Here is a 23,714-nt window from a genome sequence, read left to right as displayed (position 1 = left end):
CAAGGGAAATTTGTGTATTTAACTGTTCTGACTGGACAAAGCCATGTGTCATCCCTTGGTTTCTCAAGGAATTGCATCCCATATATTTAAATCATTTAGGTGTCTGATGTTCTTAACCACTTGGAAGCATTTGTTCGATATAGTAGGGCTAATTTTTAATTTATTTTTCTAAGCACATCTATCCGAAATGATGTTAGGCTTTTATATTCACAGCAGGGAACATTGTGAGGTTTAAATATCCCTTTAATCACTAAGGATGTAATAAAAACAAGAGGAGTTCTTTGAGCTGCAGAGTGTTACCCAGGGAAAAATCTACTCTGGAGCTTACAAATGTGAGCTGAAGAGACAAACTGGGCAATAAAATCCACAACTACGGACCAAACCCGCTAAAAGTTGGTCTGTAGCTGCCCATCAGGAGCTGAGACTGGAGGGGGGAAAAGGCCATTCAGCACCTCTAGAGCCATAAGAGCCAGGTCATAAAAACTTCACAATCTGCTGGGAGGGGGAGGGAGCCCCGGGCTGTGATCTGCCCACCCAGCCCCTGCCTGCAACAAAAACCAGCAGGAGAAATTTCACTATGGGAAGAATGAAGGAAAAAAAATCTGGAGAGGAGAAGTGACAGCTGTGTCTGGTTGTGTCAGTTCATGTGCACTTATGGCAGCCTCATTCCAGCACTGAGGAATCCCTGAAATCTGACAGGTGCTTTTTTCTATTATCAGTGGTGTTGAAGGATTCTTACCTGAGTATTGCTATTATGGACCCAAGTACCATTTTTCTGTGAGGTGATGAACAAGTTGGGTGAGAAAAAGTACAGCTCAGAGTTTATCCAAGGGCTTTCTGCTTATAATCCATATGTATTTCCAGCTTTGTTACTGACTTCAGGCTTTGCTGCAGATGATCCATCAGAATGCCCCATACCAGTTTTTAAAAAGCATCTTGCAGGATGTGCTGCATGAATCTGTCCTGATGTTCATTTTATTTTTGGGAGATCCTCTAAAGCTCAGCTCAGACTCTACAGGTCAGACTGTTCAGTTCCCTCGCTGCTGGGAGATGGATGTATCCTATGGCTATATAATTTTTTTACAGTTCTTTTTCAAAGAAATTATAAATAATACTATAAAAGGAAAAGAAATACACAGCAATAAAATCTTTTTGAAATGAAACAGGATTTATTGTAAGTGCTCTGAATCAAATTCTGCTGTGTGTGGTTTAATTGTTCTCTTGTCATGATTTCTGGTAATGATAATTAACTTCCTCAGAAAGTTCTTCAGAGGCAATAGTGATGTTGGAGGAACTGAGCTCTGTAGAGTTCACAACAGTTTTTATTTTTCAATTCCAAACACTTTAAATCTTAATTTTAATTTGCTCTTTGAAGGTAGTTCCTCTGATAGAGAATTATAGATGTTTATTGATTTCCTGGTTTGATTAGAACCTTTCTGTAATGAACAGTGAAGAATGAAACTTCCTTATGACAGAAGAGATCTGTCTTTGCCAAACAACGTAATTTGCTTGATTGAGTTTGGTTTTCTGGTTTTACAAATGCCTGATCACCAATAAAAGTAATATTTTGTGGAAACCAAGGTACCATGATGGTGTATCAGCAGTCTTGAAAGTCCACGAAGTTTAGATAAAACCTTCTGGGTGTGAGCTGCTGCTTTTTTTGTGGAAAGATCAGCATTTTAACAGAGATTGCTGCAGTATTGCCTGCTGGGCTTCTGCTCAGCAGAATCCATTCCACTCAGGGCTTTTGTCTGCTCTCAATTCATGGTTAAACTGCCAGCAGTTGTGAAGATCTGCACGATGCTTCTCTTTGCAGATGAGTGTGTGCACGTGTGTACAAACAGAGAAGTATTTCTAGATGGATGTTAAGCCAGAGGTATTTGCTGCCTGTTTTCTTGGGCTGATCTTTTGTGGCTGCCAGGCAGGGCTGGAGCTCCAGGTGTGGGAGGGAGGATGCAGGGCTGGAGCTCCAGGTGTGGGATGGAGGATGCAGGGCTGGAGCTCCAGGTGTGGGAGGGAGGATGCAGGGCTGGAGCTCCAGGTGTGGGATGGAGGATGCAGGGCTGGAGCTCCAGGTGTGGGAGGGATGGAGGATGCAGGGCTGGAGCTCCAGGTGTGGGATGGAGGAAGGGAGGATGCAGGGCTGGAGCTCCAAGTGTGGGATGGAGGAAGGGAGGATGCAGGGCTGGAGCCCCAGGTGTGGGAGGGATGGAGGATGCAGGGCTGGAGCTCCAGGTGTGGGAGGGATGGAGGATGCAGGGCTGGAGCTCCAGGTGTGGGAGGGATGGAGGATGCAGGGCTGGAGCTCCAGGTGTGGGACTGAGGATGCAGGGCTGGAAAGGCAGCTCTTGCTCGGTGCCCTTGGCCGAGCTGTCTGCAGAGCTCTCCTGGCTGCCCCGGCTCCTTTCAGCAGGTTCTTTTTGTGGATTTGAGCGGGACAGAGCACTCAGCTCTGTCTGGGAAACACAATGGGATGACAGGAAAACAGTGCACCCACATCAGGAGTCTGAGAACTTGAAAGGGCTCTAGACAGACACATTTTGCATTTGACTCTGGACTGCAGCCTTTGAGGCAGAGCTCAGCCTGCAGTGTTAAGTGGCCGCTAAGTATTTCCCTTCTTGTGCCCATGCTGAGGGAGGGATGGGAGCAGGACAGGGAGCAGGGAACAGATATTGGAGCAGGGCTGGGAGCAGGGATGGGAGCAGGGAGCAGGGATGGGAGCAGGGATGGGAGCAGGGCTGGGAGCAGGGATGGGAGCAGGGATTGGAGCAGGGATGGGAGCAGGGATGGGAGCAGGGATTGGAGCAGGGATTGGAGCAGGGATGGGAGCAGGGATGGGAGCAGGGATTGGAGCAGGGATTGGAGCAGGGATGGGAGCAGGGAGCAGGGATGGGAGCAGGGAGCAGGGATGGGAGCAGGGAGCAGGGATGGGAGCAGGGATGGGAGCAGGGCTGGGAGCAGGGATGGGAGCAGGGATTGGAGCAGGGATGGGAGCAGGGATGGGAGCAGAGCTGAACTGCACAGGGCAGATGTCAGGGAGGGAGGCAGGGGAGTGTCCTCTTCAGCTTTGCAGCCAGATACCTCAATCCACAAACCTGCAAAAGGAAAAGTCTTGTGTTAAGCTTATCATGTACAACTTCTTGTGTACCTGAGCTGCTTTCCCACGTTCCCTTCCAGAACAGATCCTGTCACAGCTGCCCTGCAGCCCGTGACCCATCCCCACAGCTCACTGAGCCTCTGTCCTGGGACCCTGTGGTGAATTAGCGTGGAGATGTTACCAACAGGCCCTCTCCAAACAGCTGTTTTGGTCTGCCAAATGTCATTTTTGCACTCTTGAGAACACGGGAAAAATTCGGGGTCTCTGTGGGGTCCCGTGCATTGGTCCCACAGTAGAAAGGTCTGCATGACACTTGTAATGTACCTGAAGACAGCAGATAGCATTTCTCAGGAAAAAATCAATCAAAACCATGAAAAGAAAGGGAAAAGCTGCCATTTCCCTCCATCAGAAGAAAATGCTGTGTTGTGTGAGCTGCTGTAAGGAGCTGGGTAGGAACTGTTTCTTGTGCTGCAGCATGATAGGAGATATGTACCACTTCTTCAGAGGCTCTCAAAACACTCTGCAGGCTTTTACCATTCCTGTAGCCGCCCACAGAGCCTTGCTCAGAAAGCTACCCAAGTTCAGGCTGTGCCTGTGCTGCCAGAGCTCAGCAGCTCTGTCCTGGCCAACCCTGCACTTGTATTTCCTATTTTCTGGGTGATGTGTCAGGCACTAACAAGGACAAGGAGTCACATGCTGGCACAGCTGTAGGAGCAACAGTTTCACCAGGCTTTTTCTCTGGAAAATCTCAGCTTTTCTCCATGGCTCTGGGTGCATAAACCAGGCTGCATTTGTTCCACAGTGAGATGAGCCTGGATTTAAGGAGCCAGTTTGTGGATTCTGGAGAATCTGAGTCCACTTCATGTTTTTAATGAAGTAGGTATCAGTGATGAGCTATCTGGTTTATTTTGGGCCCTGTTGATGACATGTTGTCTTTTCACTTTCCAGTACCTCTGTGCAGATGGCAGAGGATCCTTCACAAAGAGTTGCCAAGATGCTCTGGGGCTGTGGCCTGTGTGTGCCAGGTGGGAACCAGCTAAATGAGTCCCATTTCAGTGGCAGGAAGGCTTTCCTCACGTTTCAGAGGGGAGGATCTCTTAGATGCAGTTTGCACTGCTCCATGTTGTCCTTTCCTGCTTGTGCAGATCCAGGCAGACCAGGCAGCCTGGCTTTAGCCCAGTTTGTCAAAGCTGATTTGGCAACACTTTCTCAGAGAGGGAAACCTGAGGGTTGGGTACTGCACCCAGGAGCAATGATCCGAGGCTGGCTCTTTTGAAAGGTGACTTTTACATTCCAGCTGCCTCCCAGGCTGTAACTTTGTGCCCCACACTGGAGCTTGCTCTCTGGCCACGCTTCCCTGGGAGCTCTGCCTGGGCAGAGGCTGCAGTGCCACTCCAGCCCCATTAGCCAAAGCCTGACACCTTATCTGTTCTGCAGCAGCCAGCGATTGCACGATATCACTGTGTTCTTGGAGAGCTCTTGTGCACAAACCAGCTCCCTGCAGGCTCCAGGAAGGGTTAAACCTTCACTTAAGGTGGGAGAAATGCCAGAAAACATTTGCCTTGCTACAAAAGCCAGAGGGGGAATGTTTCTTTCTAATCATCTTCTCAAAGAGATGCAAAGCAAAAGCTCTTGGCCTCTGCTTTTGTCATCACACATCCCCTCCCTCCTGCCCTACCCCATCCCTTCAGCACAGGGCAGAGCCTGCTGTTAGAGCTGGGTTTATCCCTGCTGCTGCAAGGGGGCTCAGAGCAGAGCTCTGTGTGTGTCACTGGCTTACACGTGTCACATCCACTCTCTCTCCCATCCCTTTCCACACCCTCAGCCTCCAATTTGCCAGTGAATTGTTAGACACCAGCACATTTACCTCCAGCTTCCCATCAAACTGCCTGAGGGCTCTCCGTGGATGGACAGATGAGGGTGATGTGCTAAATTCCCTCTTTGCTAGGGATGAATTTCCTGGGGATTGCTCCTATTAGCCACACTTTCCAGCAATAGTAACAAATTCACTTTTTTTTTTCACTTTTAAAACATTTCCAGTGCAACTAGAATGGCTGGGAGAAAACTGGTTGTTAACTAGTCATGGGTAATTAATGGCTCCACCTTCCTCATCAATCAGCTGGGAGAAGCCAAAAGGATTTGAGTACTTGTAGCAAATGTGCGTTCCCCAGACATGCTGATACACAGTGTGCAAATGAAGTGGCAGCAGGAGACCATCTCATAGCCTTTGTGGAAGCAGCAGTAAGTCATGATACACATCCCACGCTCCTGTCAGGTGAAGTCTGAAATTCCCAGAGCTGCTGCTGCTGTTGTGCGGTTTCTGACTGTGTGGGATGTTGATTCATCTCACTGCTAGCTTGAATCTGACCCAATTTTTGTTCTATTTTTCCTTTTCAGATTCTGATTATGGTTGTCTTTTTCCTCTTTCTACAATTAAAATACTAGCATTAGAAAAGCAGGACATGGAGGGGGGGAGCAGATGTGATGCTGGCTTTCCTTCTGTAGCAGAGCAAAGCTTTTCTGCATCCTATTTTGTGTCTGGTAGTGGCTGTGCAAGCACAAGCAGAGATCTGACCTTGATACCATTTCAGCTGACCTTTTCCCTTCTGATTTATTTCTCCACATATTTAATTAATAATTTCTATTTGAGCTACAGGTTGACATCTCCCCACCACGTGATATTCCTCTTCTCTGTGGTGCTGAGGCTCCACAGCTCTGGGTGTCTCCAAGAAGGGAGAAAAGCCTGTAGTGTTGTGCATTACCCAGGGGTTTAAAAGGGATGCCAGCAAGGCTGGAAGTCACCAGAGGTGCCAGGAGCCAGTGCACCATCTCCTGCTATAAAATCCTTCTCAGGACTTCCCAAATTCTCCAACCCTTTTCTTTAAAACATTCTTCCTTACCACACTAAGAATTGGTTTTTCTCTCCCTGGATAGCACTGGGATGCCTAAAATTCAATATACCACTGAAAGAGAGTCAGTCCCTGCTCTGATTAAGCTCCTTTGTCCTCTCTGCATGTCCTTGCATTGCCTGCTCCAAAAGGCAATAAAAACAGAACTGAAGAAATACTTGGGTGTAGAAACTCATGAAATAAATTCAAAATTTGTTTTGTGCATCAGACTGAAGATCAGATGTCCCAGTAACATCACTGACAAAAGAGAAAAAACCATTTATTTTATTTGGTATAAATCTAGACAGTGAAAGAGATGCAGCTATATAGCAAGTTCTTTGAGCTCCTAAATTTGCTGTGCAGGACCCAGCAGTGGCCGGTTCAGAGTGATATTCTCCTTTTGAGCTCCACTTTTTGGCTGTGCTGGTCCTGTAAATGTTGGTACAGCCATTGGTGTGTGTGGATGCACAGAACCCCCTTCCTCAGGAGCTGCAGTGGCTGTGTTGTGCCCTGCAGCTCGAGCCTTGATTGCTGTCTCTTAGCACTTGGAAGCACTTATAAGCACAAAAGCTAATGGTCACACTTGCAGAATAAACTAATTAAGGGAAAATGCTCCAAGCCCTTCGATTTCTGCTCAGCCTTCCCTGGGTAAGAGCAGTGCCTTGAGCAAGGGATAACCTCAGAAAAGAAGTGCAGTTAAGGGCTGGGAATGCAGAAACTGGGCAGATGAGTGAGGTTTTACCATCAAATGTGTTCATGTTGCTGGGGAAGGCAGCTGGGGGTGAAGGGATGACTTGCTGCAGCGTTCCAGTTGTGAGAGCAAACTTTACACAGACTCTGAATCACCCACTTGGGAAGGAACGAGCTCAATGCCCTCCTGATTCTGATACCAGAAATCAAGAGTAAAATGATTCTGTGTGCTGAAGATGAGAACTATCACAAACCCATGGAGTAGCCGAAGAGAAATTATCCCTCCTTGCTGTTTAAGGCATTTGTTTTTGTTTTGTAGCCGAGTCCTCAACTGATGTTTTCAGTCTTGTGTCTATTTGTTTAAAAGTGCGTTAGCAGTAAATCAAGGTGCATTTCCCCTGTAGGGTTTCCTGTATGTCAAAGCCATGTTAATTCTCTTTGATTTTCTTCCCCTAGCCCCAGCCATTGCTGCAGATCCTTCCTCTCTTTGTCCCTTTGGACATCAAAGGCTCGCAAGGGGACAGCCCTGGCGGGAAGCTCCTCCCTGCTCATTATCCTCCATAAAACAGGAACTCACCTTGGCTAGCTGTGCTTGGGGTCCCATCCTCATCCCGCTCACTCTTGACACTGGATTCGGAAGGAAGGGCTTGTGCTTGCTCCAGGAAATCAGACCTGCTTTTGAACTGGACTACTTTGGCTTCCCTTGTAAGAACTCTGGTGGCTCTCTTGGCCCTGCAAGCTCCTCCACGTCACAGTACATGGAAAAATGCAAGCTTTACCAGGTAAGGACTCCTTCCCTTTTCTCACTGCACAGAAAGATCCCAGCCTCATGCCAGAAAGGGAACATGTGCTCACCAGCGTTTACAGAAGAGTGCATGGGGCTGGAGAGGATTTAAAAACTTTTTCTTTTTCATGGAGTAGATGAAAAATGGTGCATTTGAGAGTTTTTTGAGAGCCTTAGAAGATCTTTTGTAAGGTAGCAAAGGTTTGCTCACAATTGTGCCCAAAACTCCCTTGCCCACATCACCTTGTGCAGTGTGACCCTTCAGCTGGAGGTGTTTGTGTATTGTCTGCAAAGCACTGAATTCTTCAGGTTAACGGCCACAGAAAGTTTGGAAATACTTGTCATACTTCTAGTAACAATTCTGATACAAACTGTCTGGTTTTGGGTTTTTTTCCTATTTCTTATGTCCTTTGAAAGCATGAACCCCAATCAGGCATCGACGGCTCCTCCCCGGTTCACACCCAGCACAGGATTTTTGTGATTTCCTTAGGGTTTCATGATGTTTTCCTTCAATCCATCTCATAGCATGCTGTTAATCTCTCCTGTGTGGAGCATGATTGGATTGGGCACAATGACAGAGATACCTTGGGACACCAAGGGCCAGCCCAGAGGTGCTGCCTTTGTCAGGGCAACTGAACCCTAAATTTACTCCGGGGTTTTACTCTACATCAGAAGAAAAAAAATCCTGGCCCATTTTATAGGCCCATCAGAGGTGACTGGGCAGTCTCAGCTTCCTTTCTCTTCCTCTGCAAGATGTTGTCTCATTCATGAGCAAAATGCAAGTGCAGTGATTTAGATGATTTCCACCTTTGCTGCTGCTCTGGGTTTTTTCAGTCCCTGCTGTGTTGATCTGATTCATACTGATTTCTGCCACTTGAATTTTAAGTTGAAAAACAAAAGAGCAGCAATGGAAAAAAGGTAGAATGTATCATGGTATTTTCATGTTAAAGATTCCAAATATTGCAGTATTCACCTCATTTCCTTACTGGGTTGTTTCTGGTGTATGACCCCCTCCAGCAGAAATGTTCCAGGTGATGACTGGATGCATCTGAGAGATGAAGCCGTTACATTTGTAAGAACATCATGCTTTTATTCCTGCCAAAAAACTCTCTGGATCTGAGAAATGGGGCTCCCTCCAGAGGGTCAGGATGTTTCTAGTGACATTGAGAAGATCAGAGAACATGGGAGGGTTTTTTTGCTTGTTTGCAAGATGAATTTATTAGAAAGCTTTGTATATTGGTGCGTGTTCCTCCCCGATGGACACTGATAGCTGTAAGTGTTTGGCTTCACTTGGAAGGGAACAGCAACAAATGTAATAATAATAACTGGTTTTAGTCAAGGTAAGCATAGCTTTTTCCCTTTTTGGGAATTTAGTACTGCAGATCCTATCCTACACGTTTTGGGAAGGCTGCAACAAATTTTCTGGCATTTTAACATTGTCTATCTTTAATGGAAAATTAATTGAAGAACTGCTTTAGTTGAGGCAGTTGTACTCCAACATCTTCTATCCAGAGATCTTCCTCCTAAAACTGCTGAATTGCCTCACATTTCTCCTTCTTTCCTTTCTGTCCCCAAGATGACAAAAAGATATGTACAGCTTGTTCTAGGTACAGAAACTGTAGCACTCCTATTGGTATAAGGACCTTAAAATCAAGCACAGAATAGATTGAAGATCTCTTAATTTTCAGTGCCTTTACCATAGCAGCTTCCTACCTTTCAACCTCATCTGGACATAAAGAACGTTTTTGAATGTATGTTTGTGTGGTGTTACCATGATAATAGGATACAATGATAATAGGAATATTTTTTTAAAAGTAAAAGTAGAACTGCTGGGAAAGGTTTAAATCTCTTTTGGATAATAACGGTTTTAAAACCAAGTTGCACAGAAGAAGAAACCACAGAAGTACAGCTCACATAAATTCCATTCAGGACTTGGACCCTCTTCCCAAACCTCTCTGCCATAATTCCAACACTCAGATTGTCCTTGTGGGAGGGTGAGTGCATGAGCCATGCCATCAGTTACACAGGCACAAACTAGGAGGGAAACAAAAATCCAAACCAAATTTGCAAACAAAATCCAAAGTGGAGCCTACAATAGATCCATCACTGCAGGGTCCTGCTGAAGGCAATGGCAGCTGGGCAGATCCATTCACCAGCTCACAACTCTGCTGGGCTCCAGGTCCTCTTGCACACTGTCCATGTCCTGCTTTTCAGCCTCAGCCTGTGCACACAAAATCTGCACAGTGAAAGGCATTAACTACATTTCTACACCTTAGCTGCAACGTTTATTGTTCCTGTCTCCTGCAGCATTGCTCTCCTGCAGGTGCGTTGTGGACTCATTTTGGTAAAATCCAGATTATAACATCTGCCTTTGATTTTTAATTCAGTGTTGAACTCTTTTCACTTCAATTCCCTCGACATTATTGGAAATCTCCCCTCACTAAAGACTCCTGAGATCTGCCTTGTTGTAGTCTCTTTTAATGGCATTGGAATTTGCTTAAAGAAATGTTAATTTGAAAATTCATTTGGGGGAAGGAGTGAGCATCTGTCTAGCTAATCAAAACCTGTTTGCATTTATTTGTGACTGGATGGCTCCTGTGGGAAATCAGCCCAATTTTATTGTAACTCCTTTTGATACATGTGCTGCACTGAGCTACCAAATGCATCGTCTCATGGCAGCTTTCATGTCTCTGCAAGAGGATATGGGGGAAGCTTTAGTAAGAAGATGTTAACAGGCTAATCTTGGTGAGCAAACTAGGTGTCACTTCTTGGCCAGTTCATTAATGTTGGATCAAAGCAGAAAAAAGGGTAGGGGATTTTTTTTTTAAATGCCTAAAGACCTCTATAAACAGACAAAATTACATTTTAATGTTTTCTACTTCTTAATCCTGAGGGAAGAACCACTTAGAGTTGTATTGGGTTGTTTTGGTGAAAAGACGTCCCTTTGTGAAAAAAGCTAATTTCTCTGAAAATAGTTGTCTACTTTTTGTGAATACTCTTTTGAAGGCATTACTCAGGAAAGCTGTAACAAGGTGAAAAATCCCTTTTTTTCTCCTATGCTCTGAATAAGATCTGATCAGGCTGAGAGGCAGAAAAATCTACCTTTTAAGCAAATAGCTGTGCCTGGCTGCTAATGCAGCACCCAGAGGGGTCCTGCTGGCCCTGAGCTGGGACAGCTCTGCTGCTGTGGGTGCCCCACCGAGCAGGTTCCTCATCCCTCCTCAGGACAGTGTTCCTAAAGCCCTGCTGGCTCTGAACTCAGCCCACCAGAACTGTTCTGGGTCACATTCTCACCTAAAATGGAACTGGGCTTTTCAGTACGGCAGCAGCAATCTTGCCTGCTTTACAATATTGCTGAGAGCACCTACCACAGGTTTAAGGAGGTTTTTAATCCAAAGCTGTGCAGAGGTGATTGGTAGCATCAGCACCAAAGGCAGTTCCTCCAGAATGGTTTCCCTTTTCTCTTCCCCAGGCCCACAGCTGGGCCTGTGCCTCCAAGAGGGAGAGCAGGAAGATTGCAGCACTGCCATGGAGTGTTAGTGAAGAGACACCTTCCACCCCTCTCACAGGCTCCTCTGGGCTCCCCATCTCCACTTCCAGTTCAGACCAGCCATTCTCTTTTCAGAATATAGTCTATCCATAGTCTGTCACCTCCTTTTCTTGCCTTCACTTACATTTAGGACTCCTATCTGTCCTATCTTTGTCTTCTGGGGGGATTTTTCACCTCTGCTACCACCTACTTGTCATTTTCCCCTACTACCCACTGGTGCACTTAAAATCTTTCCAGTCCTTTCAGCTTCCATTGTATTCTCTTGATAAAGGGTTTTATGTAACCCTGATCATACCAGAACAGTGGACTGTGGCTACCTGCCAGTGTGGGTTTTGTAACAATGGAATTTAGGATGAATTGGTACAACACACAGATCCTCACAAAAGGACCTACCAGCTAAAACCAAACCAGTTGGAAAAGGCTCCCTACCTCTCAGCCTACTAAGTAACAAAAATGCTTTGAAGAAAAGTAGCAGTTTTTAAGAGGTTTGTTGTGGCACAGACTGCCCAGACCCCGAGGGTCAGTTCCCCTCCTGAGTCACCATCTCATTTCTCCTTCCAGACGTGAAAGCGCCGTGTGAGGCCCTTCCTTCCCCCAGCCTGGAGCCCTTCCCACAGAGCTCCATCGTGGTCACCCTTGAGGACATGGGGCTCTGGATGAAGTTTCACCAGATAGGAACTGAGATGATCATCACCAAATCTGGCAGGTAAGGGGCACAGGACAGCTGCCTGCACACACCACACCCCTCTCAGCTGTTGTCAAAGTCTCTAGATGCTCATTTTTTGAATGGTGGCCCTTAAATTGGTTTTGTAGCCAGATATGCCAATCTTCCTGATCCTGGCAGAGGAATTGCACTTTCAGGGTGTTCTAGAAGTCCAAACTGTGAGGTGCAAAAGGTCTTTTGTGGGGCTGATGTGCTGAGAAAACTCCTGTACCCTTATCTCACCATGTAACACTGCTGTTCTTCCTGTCACTTTGAGGTTGCTCTGGGAAGAGCCCTGGGCTCCCTTTGCCCGGGTCACAGGCAGCAGCAGTTGAGCAGTAAATGCTTGGGTTTGAGTCTGTGTTTGCAGACAAGAAATGTGGCCCAGACTTGGAACAATCTGTGTGTGCAGACTCCACTGAAGTATAAATGAGTCATGTATTATGGAGCTTGCAGTGAAAGAAGATGGAATTGTGAAGCTGTAAAGTATTGTGTCAAAGCTGCTGTGAGCTGGAATAATCCCTTTGGGTAGGGAGGTAGCTGTCAAAGCTTTTTTGCAGAGTCAGAAGTTAAAAGTAGTGGCAGGGAATATGGGAACAGAAAGCTGGGTGTGCTCTTAGATGAGAGCATGTTTTCTACCCACACTCAGATTTAATCCATGCTCCAGGGCTGTGAGAGCTGCAGCAGACCAGGAACCATGTACCTCCAAATAGTTCCTTTCAAGTTTCCCACTGTTGTGTTAGAGGAATTGGAAGACCAAAAGCAGTAACAGTGTCAGACCCTCAGTGACTGCTGCCCTGTTAGTGTCTATCATGTCTAAACTCACAGGACTAGACAGTCCATCACTAAGATGGACAAATGGTCAGTGGCTGGCTGGAGAAATACTGCTCACAGGGCTTTGCACAGCAGTGAGTAAATGTGACATGCTGCTTGATCATTTACAGCCACTTCACAGAGAAACCTTTATACTCTATTTTTCATTTCTCCCTCAGACGAATGTTTCCTCAATGCAAAATCAAAGTCTCTGGCTTAATCCCATATGCCAAGTACCTCATGCTGGTAGATTTTGTGCCAATGGATAACTTCAGGTACAAGGTAAGTGCTTTAAATAACAGAATTTATGCTGTCTTTTCATCTGTTTGAAATAGCTTAATCTTTATGCTTCACTTGTCACACTGATAAATAAATTCTCTTTGGACAAAGTTCAGAAGTAATTGATGGATTTTATGCCTCTCTGGAGTTATTTGTCAGTTTTGCTTGGGGAGCAGCTGGAAGGGTAACTAATTTTCATTGTAAGCAGTACAGTTTTAATCATGATTAATGTCAGACTTTTCTGGCAGCCATTGGGAGAAAGGGAGGAAAAATGAGGCCTAAACTTGGAGCTGATTTGGTAACATGATCATGGCTTGTAAAAGAGAATCTGCTACATGTGCTTCAGAGGAGTGCACTGAACTGACTGTGAAGCAAACTTGCTGGGCCTTTTCTATACTAAAAGCATATTTTTTTAAGCTCCAGATTTCTGTCTGTCCCTTCACAGTGGAATAAAGACCAGTGGGAAGTTGCTGGAAAAGCAGAGCCCCAGCTCCCTTGTCGCACCTATGTCCACCCAGATTCCCCAGCTCCTGGCAGCCACTGGATGAAAGAACCTGTCTCCTTCCAAAAACTGAAGCTCACTAACAACACTCTGGATCAACATGGCCATGTAGGTTGTGCTGTGCTCTCTTGGAATTCATTGCAGATGAACTTTGTGGGAAATAGGCAGGATTTGTGAGAAATTAAATGATGTAGAAATCAAAACATATCCAAAACATGCCCTTTATTCCTCCCTCAGCCCAGCCCCTGTGCCCTCTTAGCTCCCTGCTAGGGAAGGTGCGGGTCTGTGCTGTCTCTACAGGGAGACACCAAGCCCAGCAGGAGTCCCTGGTTAGAAATGGGTGTCCTGAGAGTCTCCACAGGCAATCTGCAATGTGCTGGCAGTGGTGGCACATGGAAACCTTGTCCTTTGTCTGTCCCAGATCATCCTGCACTCCATGCACCGTTACAAGCCGCGCTTCCACATCGTGCAGGCAGATGACCTCTTCAGCGTCCGCTGGAGCATCTTCCAGGTGTTCAGCTTCCCTGAGACTGTCTTCACCTCTGTCACTGCCTACCAGAACGAGCAGGTAAGGTGTGCAGGCTCTGCTTCTGACACACTGTCTGTAAAATCCCTGTAAAGGAAGGTGTCTCTTTGCTGTCTGCTCATCCCAGGCACCTGTGGTGGACAGTGGGAAGAAATAAGCACATTGTGGTTCCTGTGGAAAACAGCTCTGTGATGAGATGAGCCATGCACCTTGATGGTATTGAGTGCACTGTCAGTGACACAGAACTCCAAATACAGTAAAAAGTATGGCTGCAGGTCCAGATACAGATGCTCACCCTGTGTATTTGTCAGTCAGATGAATCCCACCCAAATCCCTGCTTGCCCTGGCAAGGTCACCTCTCTCTGTGGGTCAGTTCCTGATCAATGATGGGAGCTGCTGGGAGAGCTGAGATACTGTGGCAGAGCCATGTCCAAAACTCCCACACAGTTATCTGCTGTGATAAATACTGAGGTGAAGGTCTTGGAACAGTGAAGAAGCCAACCAGTCACTGTGATGCTGAGTCTTGTTCCTTTCATTTAAAGATTACAAAGCTCAAGATTGACAACAATCCATTTGCTAAAGGTTTCCGTGAACATGGGAAGAACACTCGAAGGTAAAATGTTTTTTCATTTGAATTTGTTTATAGCTGGAATTCACTTGTGAATTTTACCCAAGGTCTTTGAGCAGGACTCTGCCAGCCAGCTCTGCTGAGCCTCCTGCATTGTGCACTCTGCATTTCCCTGTATCTGGGAGTGATGTCCCTCTCTGCAGCCTCTTCTCAAGAGACTTGGGGAGTGGGAGGTGACAATTCCTACAGAAATGTGGGAGGTGTGACAAATTTGAGACCTGCACTCCCTGGCACGTTGGAGCTAGACTGGAGTCTGACATGTGAATAGCAGTGATAACAGGAGTCCACAGCAGACCATTTGGTCTCTTGGAGATCAGCTTCTGACATTTGGAAGCTCCCTTGTCTCCTTTTCCTGTGGGTGGAAAAGTGTCTCTTCCAGTGGGAGATTTTGTCTGCAAGAGGGAAGATGGATACCAATACCAGTGAGATCTTCTGCTTGGTCTGAGGGCAGCCAGTGGATGACATGAAAAAAGGAGCTTAAATTGTGACCTCAGACTGGCATTAGAGAAGGAAAAAATGGAGGTTTTTTTCCAAGCAGAAAATGTTACGAAAATATCTGAGATTTTGTTTTGTGTTATTTTATGCCTGAAAAAAAAATCTCCTGAAAAAAAAATTCCTGATGAAAAAAGGCCAAATAAAAAAGACTCTTTTTTACTTAGACTTTAAAAATGTTGCAGCTTTTCTTTCTCCTCCTAATAGCATCCCTGCCTATGTATTCAGGCAAAAGCTTACATCCAAGCTACCTCCATGTCTTGTTTCTTTCCAGGGAAGGACGAGCCAAATGCCAGAAGCCCAGTCCAGCCAAGAGCCAGAAGAGGAAGTTGCCTGAGGAAAAGGAGCCTGCTGCTGAGGAACGTGGTAATATTGATCACAACAAACCCAGAGAATGATATTCAGAAAGTTTTTTAAGTTAAATCATTCTGTGCTCCAGCTCATGGTGCTGCTTACAGTAGCAGAGCTAAGGAGAGAGGACAGGGCAGGACTGACCATTACAGTATCTGGGCAGAAAAGAGCTGGAAGGGGCTATTCCCTTAGTACAGAAGGATTGCAGGAGGTGGCAGTGGTTTTCCTTCCACCATCCTGTGATTACTGCAACTGCCAATAGACCATTGTGAGCTTTGCCTCCCTCTTCCCCTTTCTCATTCTTTTCCATTTTTCTTTTCCCTGCTTTGAGTCAGATTTTGAGAAGGATGAGAATGTAGATGTGAAGGAAGAGAGTAACCCAGTGGTGGTGAGCAGTGGATATCCCTTCTGGGGCTCGGAGCAGAACAGCAGCCAGGCCTTCCCTGCAGCCTCACCAGTGCCTGCTGAGCAGAGGGAGGGTCTGGCCAGAGAGCAGCAAGTGCCAACGCCGTCCTACCAGACATATCGGTGAGTCCTGCCTTCTGCTCCAAAGCCACACTTTGGTTGGTGGGATTCCTCCCCTGCTGGGTATTTCCTGAGAAAAACAACCAGTTGGGAATAGGGGGAAGATGCCTTTCTGTTGGACAGCACATGTGGTTGAGAGATGGTAGATTAGTGTGTATAGGTCCAAGGAAAGCCTTTCTCTTCTAGTTCAAACCTGCTGGTTCTGGGCATGCTCATGTCTTTGTAATGTTCTTTATTTCCCAGTCCCAAAATGCTCTCTCAGGCAGCTCTGTGTACTACAGTTTACCTGTCCTTTGGAGGAAGTGTTGGAGGAGTGACAAGACTCCAGTGATTTTTCCTTTCTCATTGCAAAATTGGGTGTGAGTGAGCCCAGACGAGAACTTAGCCAGAACTAAAGTAGTCTGGACTCACCTTCTCTGGCATTTCATTTTTCTGTGAGTGTGACAGTGAGACCTGGGCTAAAATCCACAGCAGCACTAAGATGAAGCAGTAGGCAAGGGGAAGAGCCTTTCCCCAGGGGATCTCTGTGTTTTTTCCGTGGTTTTCCACCCTGCTAGGTCTGACTCTCTCTTCTCTCTGCCCTTGGGCCCAGGTTCCATGAGGCTGGGGACAGCCAGCAGCTTCCCAGCCGCGATGCCGCGACCTTGAACGATTTCCGGGCAAGGTGCCACGCCTTGGATCTCGCCATGGTGCCCGAGCACGACTCCAAACAGCTCCCAGAGGGTTTCACCAACCTGCCCCCGCTGCCCCCACCTCTGCCTCCTCCCCAGGACTACACAGGAGTGGTGAACATGGCTCTGGACTCTGTGGGGAAAGCCGGGGCCCGGGCACCCATGTACAGTCCCTATGGCACCGAGCAGGGCCTGGGGCAGTGGGTGGTGCCTTCCCACAGCCAGTACAGGGCAATGAGCTACTCGGCCTTCTCCACGGAGTACAACACACAAGGAACTCCAGGACATGCCCATGGCACCATGGCAGAGTGGAGCCAGTACCCTCTGTTCCCCTATGCCTGCTGGTGAATGGGGAGGACCCTTCCCAGTGAAAAAAACTGAAAGAAAATTGTAAATGAGATTGACTTTGCTCCGGGGTGTTGGACTTGTGAAGCTTTGCCTACACTAGGCAGAGGTATTGCTGCAAGCAGTAGCATGGGACACCTTCACTTCCTTGTCTCCTTGCACAACCACCCTCACCATATTTCACAAGCAGTGGTTGCCCCAGCCATGTCATTGTGGGTCAGGCTCAATGTGTTCTGCAGTGGTTTTTTTATCCCAGGAATAGGAAACCACAGGTCTGCAAGAACAGTATTTAAAGAGCTGCTGAACTCACAGTCTCAGTGTTGGCACCTCGCATTTGGCAGTTTCCAACATCCCTTCCTCCTGGGACTTGGTGCAAGGAGATAGGGGCTGAGGACTTTCAGTAAGCCATCCACGTGGCCAGAAAGCTGTAGAAAATATTGCAAAGATGAGCAAAGCAGCAATCCTGGTGAACTTTGAGCAACTTCCTCAGTTAGTATAGTCAGAGTAAAGCTAGTCTTGCCTTTCTTCCAGCAGCAGATGAGAGTAAAATGCACTGCAAGGTGTGTCTGGAGCACAGCAGTGGGTTGTGCAGGCAGGGGAGAGTTTGTTCCATGCAGGAGAAGTAGCAGCAAGGCTGTGTGTGGTGTCTTCCTGTCCCTGTGCCCATCCCTCCTCTGTCAGCCGTAGATTCGAGGTCAGTGAAATACTCTTCATTCTGTGGAGGTGGAGGGAGGTTGTTCATGGAATGTGGGGGCTCCTCTGGGGCTTTCCAAGGTTGTCAGAAGCAGGGCCATGAACAGCAGCGCTGCTGTGTCACTTCAACCTCTTCCTGTAGAGGGAAAGGAAATTTTCCACTGTGAACTTACTCCTTCTCCTGCTCCCTGCCACCCTGGAGAATATAATTTATAGTTGTGGTTCTCTGTGCTGCTCTGTGAGTGTGTGAAGTCATCTCACCACTCTTTGGGAGTCTGTAGGGATCTGTCAGGTATCAGAATGGTTCCAGCTCCCTCCTCTCTGGTCCCATCCTGCTCAGGAAGCAGCCTGTGCACTGCCATGCAAGCAGGCATTCTTTTCATCTTCCTGTTAGAAGGGGGAGGCCTCCCTGTTTGCCCAAGTGCAGATGGCCCTGGCTCTGGGGACTCGGTGAGACAGACTCTTTGCTTCTCAGGGAGGATAGACACATTCCTAGGGGTCACTTAGGGAATATTTTCATGTCACACTAAGATCTGCCGTGTGGCCTGCAGCCATCAGTGGGCACTGGGGTGTGTCATTTAGCCTGTGTGCCAGATGGTTTTCTGTGCACACACGTGTGAGTGTGTGTGTGTGTCTGTGTGTGTGTCTGTGTGTGTGTGTGTGTGTGTGTGTGTAGCAAGACATCTCTGAGCAGACCTGGGCAGGTTTGTGCCCAGTGCCTCAGGACCCCAGGACCCCTGTGCAGGGACACTGGGAAAGGCTGTGCACCAGGTTTTTGGGGCACCAGCTCCTCACTGTGCATCTGCATAGCCTAGGGATGTTGAGCCACGTTGTTATTGTTAAAATTACTGTGAAAAGTAGCCCTGTAAATTTGTGGACTCAGCTACAATGACTATTTCCTTATTTAAATTGTATATTGTGAGCTGCTTTTGTATCAGTTATTATATGTACAGAGCAGCTGAGTACTTCCCCTGGGCTTCCCATGATTTGAGGATGTGCAGCATTGAAATAAAGGTCAGACTTTGCCACAGTACATGTACATAATGCCCTGTGAGCCTCCCCTCTGATGGCACCCTGGCCGGTAGTGATTTGTACCTGCTGTGCACGACACACATGTGGATATGAACAACTCACTTAAAAAGAAATCTGGCTGGGGAAACAAAACGTGGAGCAGGCTTTTTTTAATGCCAAAATATCGTGATTTCCTGCTGTCCAAATGCCAGCTGTGTGAAGGCAGGTCAGCTGTAAAAGGCTATCTCTGGCCATTAGCAGTTAATTTTGCCACCAGTGTCCTTCACATTTTGGAAATGAGATGAGCAGAATGGCTGGGGAGCTGAGTGAGTGCACCACGGGCAGGGAGCCGGGGGTACCTGGTGCACGACACAGGATCGCTGCCAGCAGCATGCCCACGAGAGAGAGAATGCATCTCCCACAGGCTACCTGCCTGTAGCTGGGATGTGTTTCCCTGTCACTGAGCGCTAATGAGGATGAAAAGCTGCAGTGAGCACGAGTAACTGAGGACAGCTGAGCAGCACTGGGGAATTCCTGTGAAAATACGCGTGCAATGCTGTTTCTTTCAAACCTTTGCAGGTGCTGCTGCCCCCTGGGCCTGGCGGTAGAGCTGGTTTGGCAGTGGCTCTGCACCGGGTGAAAGACTCAGCTTTGTGCCTAGAACGAGCCATCAATTACTCACCAGCCTTCTGTTGCAGCAGGACTGCTTGCCCTTCTCCAGTGAATCATCCAGCTTGCTGGAGAAGTACCTATCCTTTCTCTCTGATTAGAGACTGCGCTCGGCTTGTTTGGGAAGCCTTTGGAGATTTTGCCTGTAGGTGTGCTCTGGACTCTGCTCCCGCCCCCTCCCTTTGCAGTTCCCACTGGCTTGTTTTCTTCAGCTGTGGCATTTAAAGTCCGTATGAGCTCCACTGAAATGCTGGTTTTGCACGCATGTGAGATAATGTAATGCCTCTGACAGCTTCAATAAAAGGAAATGAGACATGTGGAAATCAGGCCATTAAGACTAATAAAATAAACTCCAAAGTGTAGGTTTTGTGCATCTTTCTCAAGCACAGTGTGCTCTGCTTTAGTCATGTTACCTGGGGCCAGTTTGTACATGCATGACATGCTGTTGATCTCAGCATTGTTCTCCACGGTGTGTTCAGTGAGCCTCGGGTTATCTGCTCGCACTGCTCGATGTGACTCAGGCTCTTGCACCAATTCTTTGCAGCAAATTGTTTATTTTCTCTGTGTTTTCTGCTCCTCTCCTGCAGAGAAGTTACATAAGGAGGAGGGCAAATGGACTATAAATGGGATCTAGGTAAATTTCCTATGGGAAATCAAGATCTTGATTTATTTTGGTTTCTCCTACTGGTTTTTTGCAGCCTTAAGCCTTGTCTGACACTGTTTCAATGCAGATGGGAATGGCAGAAAAATGCTTTCTTGCCGATGCTGCAGTTCTCCCGCAGGCACAGCTGCAGGTTCGGGAGAGGCGGCTGTTCCCTGCAGAGCTCCCAGCTCTGCCCACAGCCCCGGCCAGACATAGCGAGCTCCCCTCCGGGCTGTGGCCTCTGCACTCGGCTCTGTACGAGCAACTTCCAGCTGCTTTCACGAAGAGCTTTTCTAATTTCCAGGTGCTGCAGGGACAAGGATGTGCCGGGCTGGTGCCACCTGCCGAGCTCCGGCCCCGGGGCCGCGCTGCTCCGGCACCGGAGCGGGCCGAGCCCTCAGGCACCGGAGCGGGCCGAGCCCTCATGCGTGAGGGGCGATAGGGCCCGCCCGGCCCGCGGGGCTCCCTGGCTGCGGAGCGGCCTGAGGCGATCCTGGGGAGCAACATTTCCATGCCCTGCTGGGCTGTTGCTCTTGAAACATCTGGTGCTGGACAGCCAGGCTGAGCAGGACTTCTGCCTTGCTTTGGGCTGACCCCACTGCCCGGGCCGGGGTGTCTCTCATGGTGCTCCTTGAGCCTCCCGGGAGACCGCAGTGCATTTCCTTGGACAGCCTAACTACCGGCTCACTTTAAGGTGATCCAAGCAAGCAGCGCAAACCCCCTTCCAGGAATAACAACATTCTTTTATTGCAGAGCTTAAAATCCACTTAATTCCCGAGCCCTGGGGTGGGATCCAAAGGCAGCCTTTGGTTGGAGCAACAAGCAGTGCTGGTCACCCTGTGGCCGCAGCTGCCCGCAGTGCTGGCCCCTCTGGCCGCTCCTCAGCGGCTGCAGCTGTCTTCATGTACCTGCTCGGCCTCCAGCTACTCGGTGAGCAGCCAAGAGCAAAGAGAGAGGGATAAAACTGTGCAGGGCCGGCTGGGGAATGGAGAGACTTCTCTGGCTCGTGGTGGGGGTGGCCTGTTCTGTGTCCCTCAGCTGCCCTGGGCACAGCCGGTCTCAGAGACACGACCTTGCTGCAGTGTCAGTGGCTGTGAGGGAGGCCTGTTCCTGTCTCTGGAGCTCTGTTCTCAGCCCTCTGCTGCTGGCCTGGCTCCCTGCCCCTCCAGGTAAGCTGCTTTTTATTGTCCTGCCTTGCAGAGCTGTAGTGAGGTCTAAATGTTCTTTCTGGACATTAGAGCAGGAGGAACACAGGGAGAGGCTTACAGGACACAGTGAAGGAAATAGGAACATGACATGCATGTCCCAGAACAAACCCAGAAGCATTCTTGAGACCTGGGCCTGAGCAGAAGTGTCAGACAAAATTTTAACCGAGGAGGAAGCAAACCTTTGATGGAGGGATGAGAAGAGGTGCTGCAGCTGTGCTGAGCAGTGTTGCTGTTCAGCTCAGTTTAGTGTTATTCCTTTTTTGTTTTTCCAAGTCTTGTGGGCTTGTTTTATGACCTGAAGCACTTTGCTGTGGGGCGCTGGATTGCCTCTGACACTTCTCTAATACTCAGTTTCTTTTCTTTGAACATGCAGGTGTACAACTACAGTGTTCCTGCCCAGACAGCGCCCTAGTTGGTGAGTGTAATGGATAGATTTAATTTTAATCTCCTACAGTTCTTTAGGGACATGCTGAGATTTTTATTTCCTCCTCCTCTATTTTTACTGAAGAGGGTAAATCATGTGCCTCCATAAAGCAGAGTGGGCAGCCAGTGATACAGGATGGGCACTCCCATCAGTCATGCACCAGGCATAAAGCACTGCTCACTTTCAGTATCTCTGCCTCTCGTTGTACAAATATGACTGTACATGTAAAACAGCAGCTGTTCACAGGAGAGACTTCCTGCATACTGGCACTGTCACTCCAGCTCCCATCTGTGGGGTCTCAAAGCACAGGCACCTGTGATCTCTGTAACATCCTTGCTGGGAGATGGTGCATTAAGGGTAATCTGTGTGGAAGTGCTGGTGCAGAGTAGACAGGGATGAGTCAGGCGTGATTCCTGTCACACCCTGGGGTCTGTCCCCATGCTGAGCCGACAGCCCTCTGCTCGCCCACAATCTGGTTTGGGCTCTGCTTTGCCATCTAGAAGGGGCTCAGTGGAGACAGAGCTCTCCAGAGCAGCTCCAGCTCTTCCAGCATTCGGGTGAGGGGGAAATGGGAATTGCTTCAGTAAGTGTAAGTCAGCCCTCCAGGGATAAAGGCAGTGAACTAGAGCAGTGGAGGGGATGTGATCAAACCCGCTGCTCGCCAAAAGGATGTGCTGAGCATTGCACTGACGTAGGCTGAATGACACTAATGTGTCCCTTTAGAGCCCCTGGGGACATGAGGGCATTTTGTAAATCCTGGATGAGAAAGCTCGACACGACTGCGGTGTTCTGCCCCCCAGGCTGGGCCGGCGCTCCTCCTGGAGCCACCGCATGTTCTTCATCCTGCCCTTATGGCTGTTAATGGCCTTGTCCTGCCTCCATCCTCAGGGAATAATTGCCTCACACTTGAGCAAATGTGCTCGGTGTTTGAAAGGAGTCTATCGATTTGTGCGTATTCCTGAAAGCCTCACAGGGCCCTGTTCCCTTTGAAGTGTAAAAGCATCTGTCTGTCTCTGCTTCTCGAGCAGTCTCCTGCTCCATTTGCATCTCCCCTCCATCCCATCTCCAGGAATCCATGCCTGGCCCCATGCCGTGCTCCCGTTTCAGCTGCTGAGAGGGCTCCCTGCCACGGGAAGATGGGGCTTGGAGACAAAGGTGCAAAGCTTCTGTCTTGGGAGGGGGTTGAGCTTAGCTTGCAGCTGGGGGTACTCAGCATGGAGCTGTTCCTGGAGGCCAGTTTCAGTAGACAGACTGGGAATGTTCTCGTTGGGCATTTATCCGTGGTGGGTGTGTTAAGTAGGAAGGAGAGGAAATAGCCTCTGGCTTCTCACGGTAGGACTTCACTTCCCATGCCAGACAGCACTGGTTGGTAAGGAAGGAGGTGAGACCTGGACTGCCTTGGATAATCCACCATGTGGGAGCTGAATTGCACAGGAATTGATGGTTCTCTGATGTGCATTTGAGCAAATACTATTGAATTGTCGTGGAGTCCCTGGTCTGTGTGTTGGAATTCAGCCTGTGATTCTCCCCATCCCATCTCCCTGGGACAGTGGGACTGGCCCTGGATGGGCTGCTTGTCCCTACCAGGGCATTTCCATGTAGGCACAACCTTGCAGGGGTGATTATTCCTGGAGATAGGACTCGGAGCTCTGACACTCCTTGGTCAGTGGTGGTGGTGCGAGCACAGTGCAGATAACTCCAGGCTGGAATTGCAGCCACTGCCATCCAGCACCTCCCAGATGGTGTGCTGGGTTTCCTATTTCAAGGGGGCCCCAGCAGAGCAGCCATGGCACCTCACTGCTGGAGGCAGTAAATGGGCTCCCATCTGGTTTTAATGATCAGTAGCACTTTGGTGCTTGTTTATTCCCGTGTTTTATGCTTCAGCAATAAAATACTGCTTCAGTTTGTTCAATCCATTCTGGTGCTGGATGCAGATGAGTTCACAGCCTCTGACAAAGAGGTCCCAGCGGTATACAGGATGTTGTCTGTTTTGTTTTTGTTTTTTTTTTTTGGATGGCTGGGCAGAATAAGATGATGTAGTGCCTTTTGAAATACAAACATCAGTGGACAGTATAGAAGGCAGGGCACGCAGCTTATCATGTCTAGCAAAGAAATCATGTCCTTAGACTAAAGAAGACTTGGTTCTGGAGCTGGAACTGTCTGCCCTTCTATCCTCCACAGGGCAGCACAGAGCTCTGGTGTGGATACTGAATGAAGTCAGT

The 23,714-nt window shown here is 48.2% G+C and overlaps 1 protein-coding gene across 1 annotated transcript; it reads left to right on the top strand.

Annotated features, from left to right (window-relative positions):
- The first annotated feature begins 8,715 nt into the window (after positions 1-8,715).
- Positions 8,716-19,501, top strand: LOC131585534 (T-box-containing protein TBX6L). The gene is made up of 9 exons (XM_058851782.1): positions 8,716-8,731; positions 11,547-11,715; positions 12,705-12,807; positions 13,250-13,414; positions 13,728-13,874; positions 14,375-14,445; positions 15,227-15,318; positions 15,639-15,831; positions 16,421-19,501. The coding sequence occupies exons 1-9, from the start codon at positions 8,716-8,718 to the stop codon at positions 16,845-16,847; spliced, it is 1,383 nt and encodes a 460-aa protein (XP_058707765.1). The 3' UTR covers positions 16,848-19,501.
- The last annotated feature ends 4,213 nt before the right edge of the window (positions 19,502-23,714 follow it).

Source organism: Poecile atricapillus, chromosome 16, assembly GCF_030490865.1.
Source record: "Poecile atricapillus isolate bPoeAtr1 chromosome 16, bPoeAtr1.hap1, whole genome shotgun sequence".
NCBI lineage: Eukaryota > Metazoa > Chordata > Aves > Passeriformes > Paridae > Poecile > Poecile atricapillus.
This window is presented reverse-complemented; position numbering and strand designations above follow the sequence as displayed.

What these genes read in the sequence shown, in the direction of transcription:
- LOC131585534 (XM_058851782.1), top strand. An exon ending in TGGATAACTTCAGGTACAAG is followed by an intron (nt 12,808 to 13,249) that starts GTAAGTGCTTTA and finishes GTCCCTTCACAG; the next exon opens with TGGAATAAAGACCAGTGGGA. An exon ending in GCCTGCTGCTGAGGAACGTG is followed by an intron (nt 15,319 to 15,638) that starts GTAATATTGATC and finishes GCTTTGAGTCAG; the next exon opens with ATTTTGAGAAGGATGAGAAT.